The sequence below is a fragment of the Ips typographus genome, linkage group LG6 (assembly GCF_016097725.1).
Source record: "Ips typographus isolate SLU linkage group LG6, UJ_Ityp_2.0, whole genome shotgun sequence".
Classification (NCBI taxonomy): domain Eukaryota; kingdom Metazoa; phylum Arthropoda; class Insecta; order Coleoptera; family Curculionidae; genus Ips; species Ips typographus.
The window spans coordinates 10,665,154-10,691,213 of NC_138427.1; the positions used below are offsets into that span (position 1 = coordinate 10,665,154).

The window sequence follows — 26,060 nt, forward strand, 5'->3', positions numbered from 1 at the left end:
ACCGGTTCGTTTTGAAAGAAGATTCCATGATCGAGAGGCACGGGCACTTCCCCAAAAGTTGAAATGCAGCCCTGGTAGTCTAGTACGGCTCTGACCAGCATTGCTTTACTTACGGCTAGGGTCGTGGCCAACTTCGATGTTGTACTCACCTGGAAAAGAAAATTAAACATTAGATTTGCCAATTTATCTAATTTATTATAAAGAGTGTCTGTGTTTTCTGGCTTTTTTTCAGATTATCAACATAAAAGTAGTATACAATTCTATAAATCTTGTCAGTCAAAAATGTGTACCCTACCTATAATTTAGTAGCTGCAAAATAATTACAGACGTATCCTATTTCAGAGTAAAGTTGCTGTGTAACTTTGTGTAAAGTAAGTAAGTTTGAGAATTCATCTTGACATACAAAAACTTCCAAGTGCTAATAACTCATAAACAGTAAAGCGTGGATGTACGTAGCTCTCGTGAACTTTCTAAAGAATGATCAAATTATCCAAAGCAATATCCTAGTCGATATTGAAGAAGTCGAGACTAAGTTTCCTTAAAGAATAATGTATTCCCAGCCGAAAAATTTTTGACCGACTAGAAAATGAAATTTGGGCACTTCATCTTGTTCGCCGGTTTCCCTCTCACGTATTCTTTGCACCCTCTTTTAGTACTAAAGTTTTCTTTATATTCCCATTTCGCCAAGCCATCCCGTTCATTACAGTTCCTATTCTTCCGCTCCGTGTGAAAAATCAGGAATGTGTAGTGCCAAGACGCTCTTAGATTATTTTAATTGATTTAAGGACGCAAAAGTTGTCACGGATTCAAAGTTGACGAAAGCCGCTTATAGGAAATATACAGCTAAAAACAAAACAATATCGTTCTAGAGGTACGTTTCGCTTCAAAGACGATTTACTGTTAACAATGGTTTTACTCGGTGTTTAAGGTCGTGGGAATGAACGTATGGTGGAGCTACAGCGTTTGCTAGGTCACACGAATTAAATAAATATAACACCGATTGAGAGGATTATTGTATTCTTGGGGAATTAACACAAACAGCGAAAACTGTTTACTTGAGAGTTTTGCGATGTGCCTCAGTAACTCCAACCGAATTCCAAATAAAAGTTTTCCACAATATTAAAAAAAAAAAATGTTTTAACTGCTTTAGATGCATATTATTAAAATGGCATGCACCACTTCGTGCTTAATAACACTGCTCCATCGTCATCATTTTCTAAGTAATGATGTGTGAAGGGAAAGCTTGCCCAGATATTTGTTATTCTCTCAACATATATTACTATTTTGGTGACACTGTCATAAAGCCAGATTTTCCAACCCTTTTGAATAAACGGTAACCTAATAATTCGATTAGCAAATCTTTCTCATCGGAATTTATTGCTCAACTTTAAAACGTAACAGACTTCGGGAATAGAAAATTGTGCCCCAAGCCCTGGATTTCAATTCGATATATTGCGACATTTGTCGGCTATTCGTATTCGGTCGACGTAGTTTTCGCACTTTCGGCAAAGGAATAAAATAAAGACGCGCCCCATCGAGCCTGGCCTATTCACTAAAGGACCCTTTATCGGTTTCGGTACTGGTGTTTTGTATTTAGACGGATTATTCGCCACTTCCTAAATGCCAACACCCAATAATATTATAATTATTATTTATTTTTGTAATTCTAAATTTGCCTCACAACGGTAATATCTGTTCAAATCAATATCTGCCAAGTTCGGCAGTTCTATTTCAATTACCGAATATTAGATAGTCACGTTGAAATAATTTAGGAACGTGACATAGTTATAACATTTTAGAGTAAAAGCTGTTTTCCTTTTACTTTGTTTGTGTTAACCTTATTAGATTTATTAGTTAGTAATTTCAGGTAAATGAATTGTTTATTGTTTTGTACTTGTAAAGCCAGGCTGTTTGAAATATGACATTTCTGAGCCAAAGTTCTGTTTAGAAAACATTAATTAAATGCCAAAAATTGAGAAAAAAATCATGAACATTGAATGAACATATATTTGTTAAAATTTTATTGACAAGTTAAGAGCAAACATAAATAGGCTCTAGTCATATTAGTTACCAGCTACAAAAGTATTAATTTTCAGTTCGATAACTAATAATGTTCTTGAAGGGTAATCTTGACAGGTGTCATTGGATAATTGATGGAAAAGTGCATTAAACGTGCACTTTATTACGTTTAGTGTTTCGTGAAATCGGGAGCGTCAGCCCCAATGCAAGTGATCAATCCACATTATATTAAAAATTCAATTTAGTTATCTGCTGGCCAGTCGCGGCCCTATGACAGGTGCGGTTGGTAATAGCGTTATAATAGATGTCACCATTGATGGGTTTGATATTGATGGGCCACGTTGCGTTTATTTTCTGCAACGTGTCGGAAACGTGATAAAATTTCCGTTGGGTTTCGATAAAACCCGGTTTCACTACGCCTTTTTTAGCTGTAAAATGTCCGGCAAATTATGGAATTTGTAATGTCGCGTCCAATTTTTTTATCGACCAAGACGGATAATATTTACACAAAACTAAAATCGAACAACGCGGAAACTTGTATGATAAATCTCCCATCTCTATCTCCTTAAAAACATTCCTGAGGATCCATTACCGAAATTTACGGTCTTTTCCTTCCTGGGAAATTGCCGTGTTTGCAAAAGTAACTCAAACAAACATGTAAAGTGTACCAATATGTTGAAAGGTTGAAAATAGTAAGCCATAAACTACTTTGGTTTAAAGCTATTTTTTTTACTGGATGACGTTCTCACTTATAACTTTCTTTCACAATCTTTGCAGGTACGATCATCAATTACTAATTTTTATATTTTCATATTCATACCCTTAATCGCTTTATAGTATTCGATTATAAAAATTTACTAATACAAACCAGAAGGTTCATTTTAGTGATTATGCATTCTGGTTGGTAAATGAAAATTCGACCCCAAAAAGCTGATTTGTATGTTCGTTTGAACGTTTAAGGTATAACAAGTTCTTTTCGGATTTGACCGAGGTATTTTGGTGTTTTAATTTATCATAAGCACGAAACCCACTTTTTCGCCGATGGTTCAGAACTTTAATATGCGTTTTTAAGAAAAAAGTTGGGCTAACTTTACCGAAGGTCAGGCTAACTTCTTGAACTTGATCGTCTGATGAAACTTTCATATTCTTTTAGTTAATTCGTTGACACTCGATTTAAGTAGAACTTTCTAATTTACTTCTAAATTAGTTGTTAATTGATAGATAACATTTTTTCTTTTTTTTAAGTGGATCAAACTTTAAAGGTAATTTAGTAATATTCTGAACCATATTTGGATTCCACATTTTGTTAATGATGCAAATGTTGAAAAATAATGCATTTTTTTGAAGATTTTGTTGTATAAAGGTGAGAATTTCATTATAACTATTTTATTTAAACATTGTAAAAATTAAAACCCATTTAAAAACTCTGACAAGGATTTGAACAGTAATTCGTTACCGTCACCCATCACGGTCCCAAAACCTCCGACTTAAATAAACACTACTCTATTTGCCTTTGAATTAGTAATTATTTATGGCGAGGAAAATAAGCTCCTGGAAACAATTTACAGCATTTACTTGCCGCTTGTATTACCAATCGTGAGGGACCATAAATTAGGGAGCAAGAATCGACGGTATTAGAAGCATAAATATCAGTTTATCGTACTGCCAATAGACGTGCCCAGGAATATTGATGACTCGGCTAATTAAAACATCGCAATTAGGCAGATCCTTCTTTAGGCGCTTCTCTTTGTTTAATTGAATTTTATTGTAGCTCTAGTAAAATGTTCACAGAAAAAAAAAGGTTAATTCAACACTGTTGAGTGAGCAAAATTGAAAACACACTCAGACAACATTTATGTCAGTTTTCAATTTGAACCAAACGTTTGCAAAATTAAATTTCTATTTGAAAACTACAACGAAAAACACAGCAATCGTGCATCAATACGTTATGGAAATTTTAATATAATTTCGTTGTCGACGTTCAACGTATACACGATCCAAAACGTGTATTAAATTAAACGTTTTCAAAAACCCCCTTAACAAAATTATTTGCAAAGTGCGTTTGAGTGTATTTTGTTTAGGCGGAACATGCTACGCTATGTATTGAACTACACAAAAGTTTTGCTCGAGGTAACTATCGATAAACAGTTTATTAACAGTGGGAAAATCGATATGTTCCTGTTTGGCTTGGAAAATCTGCACTCGGCCATTCTCTCTAACCGCGTAATAATCTCGGAAAGGCGACACCTGCCCAAATTGGAAGTGGCTGAAGGCCATTTCTCCATAACTTAATATTGCTAAGCGATCACGCTAGTGGAAAATGTATCGAGGGGATATGCTAACTCTGTTTATACAGTAAGCGCGGCATAGCCGCCAATCCTGTGTACTGGCAATAATATAAACAGCATTAAAGGATTTTCGTCTAATGCTCACACATGCATTACGGCCATAAATAATGGTGCATTTCGTAACTGAATTTTATATGTTGAGTGGCTTTCCAAAGGTGCATATTTTTGTGAAACAAGTTGGAATTTTTCAGAAAGAAAATTGAATAAAACACTACTTTACAGACCGTCTATTTATATATTATGATATTATAACAACTTTTTCATTACTATGTTATGTTCGTAACCAATGTTGCTGTTTTGTTTTATTGATTTCATTAGCATAACTATTACAATTAATATTTAATAATCTAAAACAATAGCAAAAATCAGATGTGCAGCCTTCCCATTAAAAAATTAATTGTGGCAGATAAGTATGAGATTGTTAATTTCTCGTCCTGAACCGTTTCAATTTTGTGAATTTTCTTTCCAATCGTAACCCTTAAGTAAATAGGACCTTGTAACTGGCAATTTTTTGAAAGCTTTTTCTAGCCAGTTCCAGATGAGTCAAACCCAACTTGCAAATCTTACATGTTGTGATCGTTTGTGAGATATTGCTACTATGTTTGCATCATGCTTTTATATTAAATCTAGCCAAATTTGTAGCAACTAACTTTCTAATCAGAACGTTGATATCCAAGCCATTCTCTAATTTTCCCGACATTGATGATGAGTGGTTTAAGCAAGGCGTTGAGCGGTGAATCAAGCTCAGACCTGGGGCTAAATCTTGACAGAGCAAACCGCATTCGGCCGGCCGATCAATGGACGTGCAGAGGACCGCTATATTAGTCTAACTTATCATCTGGTCTTAAGGGCCAGCATTCAATCAATGCCCTCAAAGGGAAATTAGATTTAACTCGAGATCGTTTGGTGCAGGAAATTTAGCTCGATGCCCGCTTGACAATAATACATTCCTGTCTCGGTTTACGATTTAACTTTACTTTCTAGGGTCGACAATACCTTTGCTGAGTGAAAACCCAAATTTCGATAGATTGGCAAACGAAAGTGTATGTAACCAAAAACTAATTACATGAAAACTTTGTGTCGCCCTCCTGAAACATCCATATACATAGGTATATCGATATTTTCTCGGTCTCTCTCTCAATCTCCCGTTTCCAATTTACGTCCATCAATCGAGACCAATCTCAGTGAGAGGATTACAGTCAAATGAAATTTACATAGACTCCAACTCGACGTAGAAGGTAAAGCCGGCGAACGGTTTTTAGTCTAAGCACCTGATACTATTTAATTCTGAATGTGTATCATTAACTTTCAAGACGTATCTTCGAAGAACCCATCTGACTACTACAAACTGGACAATAGAATACAAATTTGTTTAAATATAATCAAATAATACGTTTAATACACATAATTCTTTAAACCATTAAAACCTGAATTAGTATATCTACAGGTATTACTTAAAAAAGATAATGTGTTTTGGGAATGACAAAGTATACGGTCCAACTCATGGTTTCCACCTCCTAATGCGGTTTCATTTACTAAATACAAATATAACAGTTTGAGTTATACTGAAAATATTCCATGAAATAATAGTAGTAGTAATAGTAGGTAACCAAATAGATCAATTTTGAGAAAAATTTAAAGATGGTAAACTATTAGGAATGATTTTTTTGTCTACCCATTTTTTTTTCGAGTACATTAAAAAATTTGTTATACGTCAATGAATTTTAAGTGAAACATTATCCAAAGGAATGCAAAGCGTCCGGGCATTTACAGAAAATCCGGCACAAACGTGGGTTTTATGTCAGGGAATTTTGGAAAATCCTACAAGCTCTGGATTTTCTTGGATTAGAGAAGACGTCGGCTGGATGGAGTTACAATTTTAAACGGTCAGTTGGTTTTCTTTTCTTATATGTTTTTCCGTAGATATAAAACATCCGTTTTCGTAAACACAAAAAATATAATAACAAGGGACGGTTACCTCAGGCTTTTCGCAAAACAAAACTCAGTTGACCTTATCAATTTAGTGATTAATTATAACTACTAGCAAACAGCGGTCAACGTTATCGTTCAATCTGCCAAACTCGAAAATAACAATCCAACTTGAAACTGAAAACTTTACGAAACAAATGGCCTTAAATGTCTTAGAAACTCCCTAGTATGACTGCTAATAAACTGCTAAGAATTAACAGACTCAACACTAAGCTCAAGTATATTATCTTGTGCTTTGTCATGATAAGGCTATAAATCTTTAGAGGGACAGGGTTTATCTAGTAATAAAAGACAACTTGCTGTAATTCTCGTACCAAGTAATGATCCCGGCTTTAAATGCAGCCAGCTGAAAGTGTATGGAGTTTATCTTTATAGAATAACGTCTATTAAATTATAAATGTATAGGCCGTAGTTTAAAATTTTTAAATTATTCAAACGATTTGTTAAGACGGTCTGATTAAATCCAAGGGAGATATTTTGGCAACCCGCAATCATCTAGGCTCACACCATGCTTCTCGAATAACCAGGTTGTGAAATTTAATATTGTAATTTAATTTGCAGTCAGCTTGGTTGTCACGTAGAAAATTAGTGGAAATTGTCTGGCATCATTTCTCCAGTCTTTCACAGTTTCTTGCGGTAGGTTACGCTGAAAACCGAAATCAAGTCACGTATAATTCTAAAGTTATTATTATATCGGGGTGGATGTTTTGCAGAAAATTTAATAGAAAAGCTCAATATTGTGGGTGTTTTGTTACAATAAATTTTGTTTCAGGTCAAGTAATTTTATCATAAATTTATAGATGGCGATTTATTAATAATGTCAATTGTCATTGTCATCAGCGCTTGGATTACTTAATCCCATAAGCCCAAATGGCGACCTGGAACGCCATTTTGTCTGTCATTTCTAGAAACTACGTGAAATTTCCTTTACAATGAGGTGCAAGTCAATATTTTGACAGGAAATTCAAAATGGAGCCCTGGAACGCCATTTTGTCTGTCATTTATTGAAACTACGTGAAATTTCCTTTAAAATGAGGTGCAGGTCAACATTTTGACAGAAAATTCAAAATGGCGGCCTGTGACGCCATTTTGTCATTTCTTGAAACTACGTGAAATTTCCTTTAAAATGAGGTGTAACTCAATATTTTGACAGAAAATTCAAAATAGCGGCCTGGAACTGTCAAAAAATACAACTTTTTTATTTGTGAAGTTACAGTTGACGTCTCGGTGTCATTTTATGTTAAAATTTTCCGGAAAAGACGCAGGTGCAGTCGGTTTTTCGATATCTCAAAAACTAACTGAGTTAGACCTAAAATTTAAAATTTTAACATTTTAACCATTTCTTTTCCAAGAACTTGGCCGGATTAAGATTTACATGAAATATGGCTAAAAAATATTTTCAATATTATTAGTTATGTGATATTATGGTAAAGGAAATTTGACGCCCTCTAGCGGCCAAACGGTGTTATCAATCAACTCATGTGGGGTTATTTTTAGAAAGCTTGAAATCTGCTTTATCTTTTGTTTTCTCTGACATTTTGACGTATCTTGTCAAGTAAGGGAGTAAATTAGGGTGAAAGCAGCGGGTGTCTAAAAATGTGTGATTTTATGGTGAAGCAACTTTGACGACCTCTAGCGGCCAAACGGTGTTATCAATCAACTCATGTGGGGATATTTTTGGAAAGCTTGAAATCTGCTTTATTTTTTGTTTTCTTTGACATTTTGACGTATGTTGTCAAGTAAGGGAGTAATTTAGGGTCAAAGCAACGTGTATCAAAAAATATGCTGTTTTAACAAAAAGTGCAGTTTTGGCAATTTTTAATTATTTTAAACACCCGTTACAAACGACGTTGAGTGTCAAATAACACTAAAATCCTTATAGTTTTTTCTGGTTTATATGACCTTGTACAAACATACTATCGATTTGCTGTCGTGGAATCGAACGAAAAGGGAGGGTATTAGAGCGAGCAAAACTTATTATAAGAAGGATTAGGAATCAATTACTAACCATGCCGAGGCCGGGCCACGTTGTAATGAAATGTTTGTACACGTAAAATGTTTGTCTAGTAAATCATCGAGCGATTACGTTAAGGCGGAATGTGTATTCTTGGATATTGTGTTATTACTACAGTCGACTGTTTTAGTTTGAAAATATTTTAACAACTCCAGCAAATTCAAGAGATTACTGTAAGCGTGTGCTAAGCTATGATGGGGAGGAAAAAATTGATTGGTGGGAGTAATCCCAATGTAAAAAATGTAATAAATTTTTAATTAAGTGTAAGTCCTTCTTGCCGGAACGAGAGACGTCGGTTCTGTAAACATAGGGAACAGCTAATTAAGTCCAATCGAGACCGGTCCATCAGATCCATTAGCCACCCTCTCGTGTTTGTGCACAAACTTTGATGCTAATTGAACACCGGGCACACCGAAATATTCATTTGTAAACAGTTAAATCGTTCTCGCTGCTTCAATCTGATCAGATAGCCCTCGGGTAAAATCATACATTCATGGAATATGTTTGCTTTTTTACAATGTTTCCGAACAAATATTACCAAGTTAATGTTTGCCAGAATTTAATTTCTTTCCTCAGTGCATGCGAATCAGTTGTTACGCTAAAAGTTCGTTCAATTCACTTTTTTTATTTCTTCTGGCACTGTATTAGTTGATTTTTTTCTGATTAGCGATTGCTCAATCACCTCCTACTATAACTTTGACCTTTTGCTGGAACATTCTAAAACTATCCAGCTACGTTTTAAAAATAAAGAATTTCTGTATGGGCGATCCATACTCTCTCGAGACCTTGGGATAAGTAATCCGAAATGACAGATCCCATTATTTACAGAAAAACAACGCAGACAAAGTACAAAACCCTGTAAGGCAGGGGAACGGAATATGGCCTTATCTACCCTTAGAAGCTTAACTTATTATTATTAAGCAATATATTACCTGAGTTCCCACTGTTCAACAAAAATGATCTAACTTTCCCCGAAGTGTGTTACATTAAATCTTCAAGTTGAAACCCCAAAAAAAGACTTGTATTCGGACCAAGAATTGGAGAATTAATTACGTACAATTTGTGGTAGTTTAGCATGTCAAAAGTCTGAATTGATCAGCACGGAGAAATTCAAATAAAACAGAAAAGTTTTTATTTGAGTCCGCCTGTCTCATCTACATTGAATTTGGCAGACTTCATTGGGTTAGCAACGTGGCCTCCGGATATGTAACCGAATGTAAAAGCGGATTTTCAGAGGATAAAAAGCCAAAGCACGGACGACAAAGAACGGGTCTGGCAAGCCACAAAAGTTGGCGCATCAAATTGCAAAAGAGAGAAACTAATTATATTTTGTACGTAGATGACCCGGCGCCCGAATAATTTTTCAAAATTTCAATGAGAAAATATTATGTAGACTTTTTTATTTTCTATTTTGGATTAATAGCCCGTGCAAATAACAGTTCTCTAACTTTTGCGTTAACGTTAATTAATGACAAAACTTTGTGCAGCTGAAGAAATTTTTAATAACAGAAATTTCACGAACAAACAACGGAAAAGATTCAAAAATGCCCGCAGCATCTCCGACAACTTTTGCCTCGCTTCCAATTCTGAAAAAAATAATAAGCAACCACAAAAGAGAATTACTCGATTAATTGGTTATTGTGAGGAGGAAGCGCAACCGCAAGAACGTTGCTTATGCCTATATGTTAGTTTGGTTACGCAATTTCCTATCGATAACAAGGAACTGCCTGATTGAACGCGCTAGAGTGCAAACTAATATTCAGAATATTAAGTTTGGTTTAATAAACTATGCGGACGGAAAGGTCTTAATGGACTATGTCGGAGTGACCCCGAATGTTAATCAGAATCAAGCGTTTTAGCTTGAGATGTGGTTTAATGGAGCGTTAAATTAGTTTAGTTAAGCGAAAAGTATAGATGGATGTGTTTGTAACTAATAGATATGTATACAAAATGGTCACCACAAATGGTCGATTATTGCACGTCACTACATTCATAGAAAACGTCTAGACGATTTAGTTTCCTAGATGCCCTTCTTTATGTTTTGCATTTGATGAAATGTGATTCGTTGGCAGTAGAGTTACTATAAGTTACGACGTCGACCTATACTAACAATGGATGTTGTTAGCTGACAAGCCAGATTTTGTGTAAACTAGTACAAAAATACGAATTAAATTTCAACTTGAGTAAGTAGTCATCTAAATTCCAAAGAGTATCTTATCGGTACACCTTTCACATCACACACATAACACTTACGACATAAAGTAAATGGATTCCACTTTCTCCAGCTAATGTGGCTCTTCGACTTAATAGGCCCATTCGCTAATAATAGCCGAAATAACATATATTTTCTCTCACCCTAAGCCAATGAGAGTACGTGAAACAGCGAAAGCAACTAATTAATTAACTCCATTCATCGGAAAGAACAAATGTAGCTCTCAGAGTGTCGTTACGCTTTCGCGGATTCAATTTGTCGGAGTCATTCAATGCAAGCAGAATTGCCTGTTCTCGTTTTCTGCATACGAACAACAAACTGGGCATGCTTTTTTGTCGGCACATATTGTGCTCGATTTGAAATTAAGTTAATTGAATGTGGATTATACAGCGTCGAGTTTCAGTGTTTCGATTTTTGCAGCAACTTCCAGTCAGCTATTCGCAAAAGACAGAGTGAAAGTTCATCTAAGGCAATACAATTTCTAAAGCAATTAGCACAAAGCAGCTATTCTTCTTATTGTCAAACTGAAAACAATACAAACTTTCGCCTCAAGAAAAGGGGCGCTTTAATATAAAGTCTATTTTTTGTTTCAATTAGCTTTTGGTGGTTTCATAATATAAATTGTGTCCTGTCTACAATATGATGTCCAAATCAATTTGGATGGCTTTCAGAACCAAAACAGTAATTAGCTACTGTTTGCAGCAGGAATAGCAAATTTATTTGTTCCGCAAAGCGATGCAGCATGCTGATTAACAAATACTATCACTACAAAGCCAAATATTAGATTACAAGTAATGCAATGCTAAATTGACTAGTGTAGGAAATCTCTACTAAACTCGAAGCTATTTTATACACGTTTGAAGGAATTTCGTTTTTCCGTTACCAACCATTGAAAATCCAGCACTTGTAGTAACAGTAGGAAGCAGGTCCAATCTCTCCTTAAGCCTGGCAGCCCCAAACAAAACGAATTTTCACAAATATTACACAACATTTCTCCAGAGTACTTCAACAAACAAAGACCTTAAAAGAAAGCAATTTTCGCAACGTCGCGAGAGCCTAAACTGTATTTTGCCAAGACGAGAGCTACAAAGAGCGTAAAGGAAATGTTTAATATCTTTTCGATTTTCTCCAGCCACGCATCGAAGGACAGAGTTTATTTGCCATAGGAAATGAATAATTTATTCCTACAAAAACCGTCTTTATTCATTTAAGTCCTCAGGGACTGAGTAATGTCTACGGTTAGCGACAAGTCAGGCTATAAAGGGAGTTGTTAATTTTGTATTGTCGTTTTCAGTTCGGATAAGTCAATAAAATTATACAGAAACCATCCAATGAACCTTTAAGAATTTCATATCCTTATTTTTATCACTTGGTTTGGTTGTTAAATTTCTTCAAAAAAGAGGTTTGATAAAAGTTTGATTTAGAACTACCTTTGACAAATTTGGTTTTGCCAAAATCTGTCGTAGACCAAGAATGCAATCTGGATGTGTCCCTTACCCCTGAGAAACGAATCTACATGGGCGTCAGGTTGACCAATCTCTTTCTCTTTATTTTATAGGCCTTTTGTGTCCAGAAAACGGGCAAACAGTGGTGCCAACTGTCGTTTTACGACCATATTTCCGTTTGTCTCGAAACGTGCGGAACGTCTTAAATTTTCCGTTTTGGGTTGGCTATTACGTTAACCACTATGGTGACTATAACTTGGCTTGATTCGATTATTTTCGCTTTGCGCGTAAATTGATGATTCTTTATGTAAATAGACAAATTTCCTTACGTATTGGGAGACGTCAATGTCTACTGCATTAAGTTGCTCTGTTCGATTTGATTCTCATTTGCATAGCCAATAATCCTTCTCTATGTTTTGTGATTTGGGCACAGTTCGTTGCCTTAATGACGCAAATTGATCCTGAAAATCGTTACGTCAAGTTTTAACAGCAACAACGACTTTTTTGACGTCCTGACCAAATTGTATTCAATATCGCGTCCCTTTCACTTTATAAAACCTTTTCGTAACTCTGCAGCATATCGTCTAGCTAAAAATAAAGACCAATAAACCTCTCTATATCGTGCTATAAAGAAAAATTCTGTCAAATTCGTTTGATGCTTTTATGAGCCATACATGATACATTTTCCAATAAATTGGAAGTCGAAGAAAACGTAATAAAACCTTCAGGTCTATGTAGTATCAGCCCTATATTGCAATTTTAGTGGGTAAAGTATATCTCTTAGTAGAGTTGTTTAGTTGGTAGTTATATTTTTATTGCTTTTTTAGTTAGTTTTAAACTTTGAAATTTTTGAATTAGCAAAACTTTTTCACATGGAAGTGATATAAATTAACTCTATAATTATCGTCAGTAATAAAACTGTCGGTATCGATCTCTTCAGCCTGAATTCTCTCCTATCGAGGGGTAAATTACCACTTTCCGCTCTAATAACACAAACAACTGTGGTATCGAAATATCCAATATATTTCCTAATAGTTAATCGTGATTTCAACCGGCATCGTCACGTTTATTTGCCATATTTGCCACCGGGCCGTGTGAAGTTTAATGCAAACAAACAACGAGGATTAATGCGGAAAGCTCCTACTCTGAAAATTATTTAACACAAATTCAGTTTTTGATAATCTGACAAAAGTTGTAAGTCTCCATTAATTTATTGTGGTTAGCATAAAAAATTCAACACCGTTTGCATACACAATACGATCAACGAGAAGAAATTTACAGAGGTAGAACAAAATAACAGAATATTAGAATACATAATTAGTGTAATGTACCTTCCGAGGTTTGCAAGGTTGATTAATAAATGGTATTTAGTTTTAATTAATATCAGGAGGATAACAAACAAACAGACAATAACGAGAGTTCTCTCGAAATAAAACCGTTATTATTTAATATCGCTTACAGTCCATAAATTTCGTATCAGAGGCCCTTCAGGTTAGCAAAAAGAAAATTAAAGGAGGGTAATGAAAGCAAAGTTTATTAGATAATTTTTATAGTTTTTACGATCCAAGATCTTAATAAGGTTTTATAGCTGTTTTATTGTCGTTCTGTAACAAAATTGATAAAGTTTGTCGAGCGAAATCTACTTTGATTAACTTGAAACTCCATTTTAGAATAATCACTTCGATAATACTTAAATTTTTGAGACATTAAAGGAAGTGACAGTTCTACAGTTTTTTTTTACTCTAGTGTTTTGAAGATAACTAGATGTCAGAAGCAACAAAATCGAAATTACAAAAATGATCGTTTAAGCACGATTCGAATGCAAAATTCGGTGGTTATGTCCAGATTAGTGAATCAAGTCAACAAGCCCTAAAACTTCGACGAAAACTTATGTTTATGTATCGCACCTGGTCGTTCTCCCAGCAGCATCCAGATAGCGCATATTTCAATTTTCGAAGCCGCAAAATGGGAGAGTGCTCGAATTCTCGGTATTAAAATTCCGATTTGATTTATAAAGAGCAAAAAAAGCGGGTATAGTGTTTGTTCCTGGGGCGTCTCGGAATCATTGAGGGGTACGCTTTGATGCATTGCCCCTATAAATATATTCATCAGGGGCTCGGTCTAATCTGTTTTGACTCATAATGCGTTCCTGACAAATGGCTGATTGTTTTTCCTGAGACTATAAGTCAACTTTCATTCGTAAAAAGATCGATCGGTAAAAAAATATCTGTTGTCGATGTGCCTCTCAGTGTGCCGATACATGGCTTAAAAATTTATGGAAAAGTGATCAGCGCTGCGTATCATTTCCCTATACCGATTGCAAAGTGGACATATGTCTGCTATATTACGTTTTTTTGTGAAAATACTAAAAAATCTGTAAAGCCGCTTTGACTCTCATTATTAAACCTGACAGAGAGACATTTATTTTCGAATTCGGTTCGGTTTTGCTGTAAATGACTAAATTGAAAGCGTTGCCCACACTTTTATAGTTCTTTTTTAATCTGTTTTACGTACAGAGTAGATTACATCAGTTTGTCTGCAGCGTGCGGTTTGACCGACAATCTGTTATAAAAAATTTAATTTTTTACAAATTAGAAACATGAACAATTAAATCTTTTATATCTATTTTTTAACATAGAACTGTCGCACATTAATAAGAAAAGTATTATCTGTAAAGTCAAAAAATCTTTATGTAAAGAATGTCATTCGTTCTGTGAAATTGAGTATACAAATATCAAGTATTTTTTTAAATAATTACCTTTTTTTGCCAATAACCGGAAATGTGCAATAATTATGTTTATTATTTTTTTTTTGTTTTGACAAATAAATCTTTTTATGGTTTTTAAAAAAGATGGGAATCATTATTAACCAAATTATGAAAACTTTTTATCAGCCTAGAAAATGAAAGCTGAAAAACCTTTTTTTGCAAAAAAGTAATGCATCTTTATTACTTGTTTTGTGAAAAACAATTATATTGAAGTACAGTTTATTAGAAATTATTTTTAAATAACTTAGTTCTATTTGTATCCGTCTGTCAGTTGAAGAAATAACAATAAAGCTCACATGTCAGGGCTGATTGAAAACAGAACAGATGGAAAGACACAAGAAAAATGGTGTTGGCTGAGAAAAACCATTCGAAAGATTCCATTAAATATGCTTAGGTTGCAGGATTCGTGTGATCCTTAAGGCTTTCTGGGTGAAACAGTCATTTGCCACTTGCCGCGTTTTTTCGCGTGAATTCGAGTAAATAGCTGTTGTTTTCAGATTGTTCGTCTAAATACGACAGGCTTTAATGGAAATGCAAATTGTGTGATTTCTCCCGTTTCCATTTTGCTGGCAACCTTTGAAGGGGACCTGCCGCTGTCCTGTCCAGTAATTTCAGAGTTTATACAAGTGCCAGGATTATTTAGTGCCACGTCGGACGGGAAATGAAGCGTCATTTGTAACCTATAAATTTGATGCTACGTTCAGCGCTCTTACCGCTTTCAATCGTTTCGGGGTTTTGTTCATTCGAGAGTGTTAAAGGGAGCAATTTCAACTATGCGTTTTAAAATTTGAGAATGTAAGTGCTCCTTTGACGTGTCTGTCGCCGCCCACTGTGTTTCCCATCAAACTCGCTCGTAACTTGTTGGAACATCTCCGTAATTGATATTGCGGGCCCCGGAAGCATAATTGATTGCTGGAACAGAGTTTTAATATAATTTATGTCATAATAATTAGAGACTGGTCGAACACGCCACACCGCCTTGGGTTGCCGCACCTGCGACCGACACTTGATGGAATCGCTACATCTCCACCACGTTCGATATTATGGCGGCCGCCACAACGCTTTTGGACTTTCATTAATGACCGCATAAATCTTATTTCTCCACGTCTCAAAGAATTTCATAATTTCTGTTTGAGCTTCGATGCCCTTACTTAATTAGACCTCGAATTGCTTTAATGCGAGGGTGGAAACCAACTAAAGTTACAAACAACCTTATGGTTGAAATTTGTTTGAAACCAAGTGCAAGTAAGGCCAGGGTTTTTGTTAAAAAGTCAATATCATCATTATTTAAGCTGCAATGTCAGTTGCAACAAAAAACAATTAATCAAACAAAATGATCTATTAATAATAATGTTGGTACATAGGAGGACAATTGTATAAATTAAAATAAAACTAAACTAATTAAAAAAAAAAACAAAAAGACAAAATTACAGAACGACGCACTCAACACGTTCCATTGGGACATAGGATTTAATATTTTGATATTTTTAAATGTTAGGTTAGAAGATATCATTAATACATTTTTCTTTTGCTACTGTGATTTGTTGAATAAAAAATCCAGTTTCGAAACGCTTTTGAAATTGCTCTTCCATTGACAAAAGTGTAGCCGAAAATGGCAAAGCTGTTTAAGTTGTGCGAGCCTTGGGACCAAGTTTATTGCGCCGTGATATTGAATATTTAAGAGTTTGCTAAACGTTTTTATTGTCTGACGACTGGCGCTAAAAGGGTGCAGGAAACCCGGGATTATACACAAAATTCGCCTCGCTTAGATTTCTGCGCTTGTTTACCAGTTTCGAGAGCATTCGAAAACACTTTTTTGTGACTACCAAAGATTTGAATCAATTTATAATACCAAGCGGTGTTTTCCAATTTTAGAAAAAAATTAGGAAGCTTTTTCCGCGATAGAAAATGTAGTTCGTGACGTTTACCTAATCCCTTCTTTTTAAATAAATTTGCTAGGTTTGATTTGTTACCGCTTCAAAATAAACGGAATTCTTGTTTTACAAGTGATAGAAACCACTCAGTCGTTCGATTGAAACGCAAATATTTGTCTACTGTTCTGGAAAGAGATATTTTATTTACTTAAAATTATATTACTTCTGTTCTTTGGTTCTTTTTGGAACAATATATTTTCTAAGAGTCTGAAAACCGTTTTAACTAGAACAGCAGGCAGAGCTTCTTAGCATACTAACTTAATAATGAATAGTTAATTAAATATTCGTGAAAAACTTCAACCCTATCTAGTCCTAATTGCTTAACCAACCGGATAAAACTTCAGATTGAGTTTCCATCTCGAGCACAACAACTATAATTTAAAATTATCGATGCTAAAATATATACGAGCAAGAACTTCTCTAGTTTTAGATACTTGTTATCAGTTCCCGCCTCTTGAATAGAGACTTGTTTGTGCAGCCGATTAATATAAATTGTTGCTCTTTGCTTTCCTTGCTCCAAGATAAGTTGGCTAAGGAAGTCGTGAGTGCACACGTCTGACGGATTTATAGCAGGTGCCAACCGCTTTGAAGGTTTGCTAAACTGCAATTTTCGCATTCGGCTAAATTTGTATCAACATTGAGTTATGCAAAACTCAATTATGCTAGTTTAAGAAACAAAAACACATTAATATTATTATACAACTATTAATAATGATTAAAATTAATGAATAACTTTTCATCGCAGTGAAACTGAAGACCTGCCGCTCTGCGTAAAAAATATGTGGTCATTCGTTAAACACAAAACCCTTTTAATATGAGAAGGGCTTAATCCAGAGCGCTTTACATGATTAAAAGGCTCGCCTTTATTTATGGTATTTAAAGCATATTATTTCTCCTCGTCATGCAGTCCCTACGCATTACAATAAACTGTTATACAATTTGTACGCGTCTTTGTTGCACCTGTTGTTTTTCTGATATGTGCCCTAAAAGTAAATATTTCAAAAGCAGCACTTTTCAAATTAGAACTGTCACTTATCGGAGATTTTCGGTACACTTTATCGAAGGAAAAAAAAGGTCCAAAGCAGGTTAGGCGCTGCTGATATTACACAATGAAAATTCGATTAGAATACCATTTCAATCTTTTTTCTTCCCAGAGCGCATTCTAAAGTTGTGGCCCAATTCCATTAGGCCTTTTCCCGCTTTCGAATTGATAAAAAGTGGGAGAGACCTTCTTCTTCGAGCTACACAAAGTGAACTTGATAGGCGACCGGCATAAGACGAGTAAATAATAGGGATATTAACTCAATTTAAAAGTTGCCATCGAGCGTAAAAAAGGTCACTCGTACAACTTTGAGGGATTTGAAGCGCATCCGAAAAGTTAAAAATCTCCCGGCAACTTGGAGGATTGTGAGAAGGAGAATATTCATTTTTTATTGTCCGGGAAGTGGCCATGTTAATCAACGTCATAATTCCCGGCAGCGAAGCAGACGGGAAACGACAATGATTAATCGGGTCTTGGTTATGATGGTATATCAGCCCAAAAGAAACTCCAGGTTAATTTGCGATAACTTCCTTCTCAGGTGTTTTACAGTTCTTACTGCGTGTATTGTTTATAAGAAGACTTTTTAAGTGATGACAGACTTTTTCTTGTTAGTGTTAATAATAAATTTATTGTTTAGATATAGGTATGTGTTTTATTAAAGATAATTAATGTTTTACCTACAAAGACTTTTCAAATGTAAGTACTTCAACTTACACTGTTCTGCAAAACTTCACATCACTTGAAGAAAAAAATATATATAGCATGTCCAAGATAAAGATTTTGCATGAGGATCTACAAAACCAAATATAGGTATACACACTACGTATGGCACTATTGTATACAAATATTTTTTTCTAGAAATCTGTTACTTTAAAAGCATCGAAGAAGAATAGATAGACCAAACATAATGCGTGAAAAGCATTAATCACTTACATCTGTCCAAACAGGACCGACTGGAAGAAAAAAATAACTACAAATCCAATCACGGTTAATCACAATAAAAACATATTTTAAAGTCAATCAAGACGTCATTACACGTGATTCACATTCGAATTGCGATTCGTAATAATCGAACCCAATTATTCGAACTTGTGGTTTTTCTGATTTCCCGTGGGCGGACGCGCGGCTATTTTCTAACTTTTCAAATATCACAATCAACCCGTGTTTCAAGCACCCGATAATATGCAAAACCCATTTCATTGCATGCACAATTTCAGGAAGCGCGTTCCCATTTGCATAATATAATTACCGATGCTTTTCGTGAACAAAAAATCATGTGTTGCATTTCATTTTCTATGGAATAATACCGTTTCGATATTGAATTTGGGGTTTCCATCGTTTTTTGTTTTTGAATATAACTTGATTAGTGTCTTTTTTTCAGAGGTTTGATTTTTATTTTCTTCGTTAAAAGAAGAAATAATTTTTAGTAAATTACTAGATTAAAGCCGAATTTGAGGCCTTCGCAAAAATATCATTAATCACTTTTGAGCAAATCCATCAGAGCAAATTTTAATTGGGACTTTAAAGCCAATACCAATTAAAGCTTTGGACCATTATTCGTGAACATAATTTGAATAGGTAATTCCGTCAGTTTACAGTGCACGATGCCGGAAAAGCTGCACAAAAACAGAATAGCAGATCATGAATGGCAATCCTTCTAATTAAAAACTTTTAATTGGTAATGATATTGTGGAAATTGGTATAGTTCGTAAGGCAAACACCCGACTATCTCAAAAATACAATGAGAACAAGGTTCGGAAATCGGGAATTATCGCTAAGATGTTTATATGGGATTTTAGGTTTCATCCGCAAATGGTACATCAAGGAAAGTTTCCCTTGTACTTACTTTAAAAGTCGATCGACCGTAAATCCCACACACTGATTTATCCGTATCAAATTCGGCGCTTGGCTGAATTCTGCGGGCTCAGACTATCTGAATTTACATCAAAAAAGAACGTGAGCAGGTCTTGATTTCGTTCTTTGAACTTTTTCCTTATTTTTGTCTTAGTCGAGCTTTTATACATACAGTATGTATTTAAAACCTTTGAGGAACCCATTCTAGAAACAAATTATGCCCTAACCGCGCTCCAGGCAAACAAGACTATCATTATGATATGTTCTAAACACAACTGAAGCAAAACAAAAATAATTATATTGAAAATATGTAATAGGCGTTCCGTTGCGAACAAGAGGAGAATTAATTTAGTCCACATATACACAAAAGACCTGGTTTGCATTTAAAAATTTCCGGAAGGATTAAAGTTGTGTTTTTCTGTTGTTAATTAGATCTTCAGGAAACGCTTCACGATTGAACTAATAACGTTGCACCAAGTTCGTTAAGTGTGTTTGTTTCTGCAACCACCGAAATTGCTGCGTCTGACATCACAACTCGTACATTTATGACGTAATCAGCATTCTATTCATAAGCCTCTTGTAGCCTGGAATATGACTAGAATTTTTATATCGACCTTTTTCTCTAAACTGTAAACAAGAAATTAGAGAGCTTACGTATGTATATGGGTCGACCGTAATAGAATTCGTTGGCTTCGCTCGATTTGACTCACAAATCTCAGGCAATTATCTTAATGCTTTTTTGAAAAGCTTCAGGTGCTCAGTAGAACTGAACCGGTTCATTTCAGATTCATCTCAGAGCAGCGCATAGAAATTCCATTCGGAACGATTGCCTAGACGTAAAGCTGCGGTTGGTGAAAGTGAATGGGACGAAACGAGCCGATTTTACCAAAACGAAGCAACGTTTTTCGTACAAGTGTTGCAATTGGCCTAGTTTTATTTTAAAATGTTTACCGCTAGTATAAAGCAAACACATTTGTTAGTTTAGTTGGGTTTGTCAAAACTTAGTACACCTATTATTAATCAAAAATGTAAGATACCATAAATCGGTTTCCGTTCTCAATAATATCTGTTTATCTTTATGGCGTAATGCCTCTATGCTGTGGGTAACATGAGAAACAAACAACGTTAAAATTAAGAAAAGCCGGAAATTCGAAGAAAAATTCACTTATCAAGATTAATAGAAGTAAATGGTATTGGCTTTTCGATGGAGTGTACGGACACACCGGGGCACAAAGTATACAAAGTTGACATATTGAAGAATCGACAAACAGCAGGTCCGCAGCTCAATACCTTATATTGTACCTCTGTGGGGTTTATCTATATCGGTCGAATGCCGTGGTGCACTTATTTTGATTAAAAGTCTTCCAAACGGATTTTTCGTGCGTGTTAAGTTGCTTTTGCAACTTTGAGACGTGTTTGGTGTTAACATTGGAAAAAAGTTACAGACAAAAAAAAATGACAATTAGCCACAATTGACTGGCGTCGCAAGCTAGAATAACTTCAATTAGGGTTTCCTTTTCATAAAATTAATCATTTGTGCGCCGCCCCTGAACGAGATCCGTTTTGGGTGAAGGAGAGAGGAAACTAGAGGCTTGAATTTTAATTAGTACTTTGTATGGGCCTGGCAGATGAAGGAAACTAGGAGCAGACTACGGAGGATATTGGAGCGGGCTTAGCGTACAAGGGCTTAAAAGGCTTTTTTATTAAGTCTCTGTGACATAATTATTTGTCTCTGCGGGGTGGAAAATAAGATCCAGGTAAAGTTGCCTGCAGCTTATTATAAAGGAGCGTCAGTGGCTTTTAGTAAATGGTAAAAAAGGAATTACTGTTGACAATTATCGAAATTTACTAGAAGGCAAAAGTTTTCGTCCCTTAAGGTTAAATCTTAAATGTACGACACAATAACCGTAATCCTCTTGGACCCCCGAAAACAATATAAAAGGTAATATCTTATTCTACCTTTCGTGCGGTTAAACTTTAGTTAATGCAAGTTTTTTTGCTTCGGACTTTGATTAGCAATTTTGTCCAAGTTTAATTGGATACAGTAGTTCTGAAATTACCAAAGTTCAGATTGATCATGGGAATATGTGTTTTTGTTACCTTGATTCAGGTATGGTGGTTTCGGTGGCGTTTTTCTTCTTGTGTGTTTCAGTTCTGATAAATTTATACGCAAACATGAGGTTTAATTTTGTTAAAAGCTTGATGTATCTGTGGACATCCGAATGCAAACTTTCAATTAGTTAATGTGTCGCTGAAATGAAACCAAATTCATGACCCCATTCAAAATATTTTATTTAAATATGGATGGTAAAGTTGAAGATAAATGTGAAATTAAAGTCCACATTTCCAACTGAGGGCTTTGTGAGCCCATTACACATTCGAATCACATTAGACAATTTCAATTCCAAATAGATAAGCAACACTATAAAAGAAGGTCAAACGGATAAGACGAAAAGAAAAGAGAAAGGAGGCTGGAACATAAGCGGAATCTCAAACAGGTAAGAAGGCATTCGTGATAGAAGATTTAAAAATAATCTCTTTGATATTATTATTTTGCAGAGTAACAAAGAAAAATATGTAGAAGACACAGAATAACAACAAATTCATCTACTAAAATCGTCAGTGGTTGACTAATGTACTACGGTTTATTTACGAGTATACATTTACTTACTAAAATGTTTTTCGCGGAAAAAATGGCCATCTAACCCCATTTGTTTAAGTTTTCTGAAATGTAGGGGAAACTTCCTTCTGTTATTCTTGCCGTCAACTCCTAAGTCAGTAGTACATTAGCAAACCAAATTGAAATTTTACATTTCAAATTTACCTTTAGATTATGGGAGATGCCAGAAATTCAACGCTAATTGTTAACTTTTTGACTGTTGGCACCAGGAAGAGGAACACTCGAAGCTCGATTTTGATATATTCATTTGTCTATGATTGAGTGTTAAATCCGGTGCCACGTTGGGCAGTCCAGTATGTTAAAACCAGAAGGCTGAATCAATTTTATAATATTGATATCTGATTAAGAAGTCGTTTGTAATAATTGCTTCTGCACTTTTCTTTATATCTCAATGTCATCTTTGCATACAATTTTCCATGAGAGCAATTGCGGTAACAGCCATGTCGTTAGCAAACTCTACACCTTTATTAAGGCCACATCCACTGGAAGTAATTTAAAATTCCGTCGACACCTTTTTTTTCAAACGCACGTCATTTATACACGTATTTCGTCATTTAAAAATGGTATTTTCCGGCTCTGGGTTTCCCCACTGCGACCCTGTTTTCTGCTTACATTCGTTTGCTAAATGCACTTGCAGAAATGAACAGTGAAGAGAGAGAGACTCAGGAGTTATGCAAATTTAAAAAGGTTTTCGAGTTGCCACATTTTAAATGAAGTTACGGAGACTTTCAACTTTGAAGAGTTTAAACCTCTTTAAAAGCCAATTTCGGTCAGAAAGATAAGTATTAAGGTAACAAGGATTAAGTTCAGATAAATGTCACTCAAACGTCCAATTTGTCGTAATTATTGTTTCATTTTTTTGTGTGCCCGGAAAAATTAAGTACGCATTTTAAGCCGGAAAGTCGAGAGTGCTCAGCAAAGGAAGCAAACAAATAAATTCTTTTGAATGACATCAGCGCCAGCAGTACGATATTTTAATTACCTGGTTTTCTATGAATGTAGTTGAACCATCTGGTTGTTTCTTTGCCTTTCAAGCAGTTTGACACAATCGCGAAGTTCAGCAATAATTATAGGCATAATAGTTAATCGCCAGATTTATGATAAAGACATTGGAAATCTATGTCTACCGTCCAAAATGTTGAGAAACATAGTTAATGGCCACCGCAAACCGCAAAACTTTGAAGGCATTAGATAAACGGCTTAGAAGGAAAGTCCACTATAAGTTCCTTGGTTGTGGCTTCAAATTACCTTCAAAAACCCCATAAAATAAATTTTGGAAGTGTACTATTATACCTCTACACTAAACGGATATAAAATATTTTCGAAACAACGTTTTTACTGTCGCAATATTGGATTTGTTTTCGCTAACAAATTTGTGAACGCGTAAGCTTATTTTTAAAACGCAAATCCGCCGACTAGCAATTAAAATAAGCTTTAATGGCATAAACATTATTTTGAGTATTTATTTTCAAAATATTAGTTCATTCCGTGGCTAAATTAATGCGGGCGTCATTAAAAGGCTTAAACAGTTTTTGGACTAAAATTCCCACCGCAAAACTGTTTAAATACTCGCAATATTTACCATGATAAAAGCTGGATTTTTTGACCAATGTTAAATGTTTACAAGACACTTTGATAAACAAAAAAAAAAAGCAGATTTCTTTAATCGGAAGAAGTGCATTGCTGATTTGTTGAAAATGTCATTAACGGAGTGTTGTAAATAAAAGCTTTTATGAATTTACTTATAATAATTAAGAAGAGTGAACATAGAGAAGAAATTTCGAATTCCTAAAAGAGCTGTCCTAAAATAAACTAAAAAACCATATTGTTCGATCACCCTGAACTGTGTAAATAGTCAAATTAAGATAGAAAAATTATGTGGTAAATACGACAGTAAATTGTCGGTTTTCACAACGAATGACTATTGTAAATCTGTAAATTTACTCTCAAACATCTTGGCGACTTTCAGGTTTGTGCTGGTGTTAACTTTCATTTTCAGCAAACAAAAACCGTCCCGGCGAAGTAATTAAACATATTTTTCCCCAGTTAAAAACGTCCCTTAATCTCAAAGCGGCGTGTCTGAAGTACTTCAATTTCGAGAGTTTAATTAAAACATTTCAAAAGCTCTTTATTTCCAGAAGCAAAAGTGTTAATTTTCACCTAGAAACTATATTAAAGAATACGCTTTTTCATTTCGCCGAGTTGACTAAATGATATTTTCGTTTCGCAAATCCCTAAAGCGGGAAACTCACATCGCAAAAACCTGCTTCAGCGAGTAACATAAGAAACTAATGGACCATAAACTACTGAAACGAGAATCGATACAAAGGAAAAAGCAATTAACGTGATGCTCGCCTTATAACATGACTCTTGTTTTGTTCCTTGAAAAGTGAAGCTTATTAGTATAACGTGTTAGAAGGTATCGCATCTTCTCTGTTTCTCTTTTGTTTTTTTTTGTTGTTATTGCCAACCAGAACTTTTAGAGTCTCAAAGTTGATACTTACTGCAGATTACCAAAATCAATCAGATTACAAATTAAATTTGTTCGGTTGGTTACAATAATTGCGTTACCCGATTAATTTTAAGCTTCTTAATTAGTAGCCGGTTATTTTCCAAATCAGTCTGGCGTAACCTAACAATAATACAAAAGCATATTTAATTAGCGCGGGATTAGCTATACCTTTCCATTCGTCTAATTAACGAAAACGTTGCAGCCCTAATTGAATTGTAATGTAAAATTATTTTCTACAAAGCGTTCAAACCGTGGAAACAAAAAATCAGAAAATTCAACGTTCCATACGGACAAATCCATTATATTTTAATTTCGTTTTTAACAATTTTGTAACACATGTACTTGGAAAGGCAGTTGCGGCGAACAAAGCCTTTGTATCAAGACATTAATTCGCACACAAAACGATAACATAATTAAATATACAACACGCCAAAGAAATAACTTTTTTCCTGATGCAAGAACAATCATAAAGAATTCCAATTTGTTTCGAGCAGAAAAAAGTCAGCTATACTGACCGCTTCAAATGTTTTTCATGGATTAATCCGCACAATATAAGTGAGTTTGCGGATCATTTCCGGCAGTGATTTCAGAATGAAACAATGACACAATGAACCGATAATCGAATCAGGACTGCACCAATCAGAAATCGGGATTATAGACAGTGCCTTGTCAGTTTTAAACTGAATTTCTTGACAAATTGGTCAGCCATTTCATGCTGAAATATTTTTATAAAACAAAAACTATATTACTTTTATGCACTACTGTTATCCTGCGCAGCTATGGTAAATGTGTGGGATATTTATTGATTGTCAAAATGACTTGTAAGTTTGATTAGTGTAAAATACAAAAAATCTGGGCAGAAAGGCCACTAGGGCCGATAGCCTTTTCTTTTGGAGAATAAAGATGTATTATATATATATATATATATATACAAAAAATCAGGATTTTATCATCTTTGATGTGATCATTGATGTTTGTAGTGGTTCTCTTTTCATACCGTTAATTTTCTTATGTAATTATTTTCTTAAATGTATATTAGTAGACCAATCAGCGTCTTACAATCAAGGTGACTAAAAATGTTGCTCAGAAGCTTTTCAGGTATTTCTTTTTTTCCAAATGGTATTTTAAAAAACCTGGTCTAATTTAATTTATTATAATAATGTATTAATCTAGAGTAAATGTGAATAAAAATTCATTTTTAGATAGTTTTTTCACCCTTCTGTAAGATTTACATTTTTGGGCCT

At 34.8% G+C, this 26,060-nt stretch overlaps 1 protein-coding gene across 18 annotated transcripts in view; it reads right to left on the bottom strand.

Moving 5' to 3' along the window:
- bru3 (CUGBP Elav-like family member bruno 3) overlaps positions 1-26,060 on the bottom strand; it is a 167,876-nt gene that overhangs the window by 60,517 nt on the left and 81,299 nt on the right. For 10 of the 18 annotated variants that reach the window (XM_081982308.1, XM_081982307.1, XM_081982304.1 and 7 more), the window contains one exon: positions 3-149. The exons of the other annotated variants lie outside the window; for them this stretch is intronic. In XM_081982308.1, the coding sequence (XP_081838434.1) occupies positions 3-101 (99 nt within the window). In that variant the 5' untranslated portion in view covers positions 102-149. The remainder of the gene's footprint in view (positions 1-2; positions 150-26,060) is intronic. 18 annotated transcript variants of the gene reach the window in all.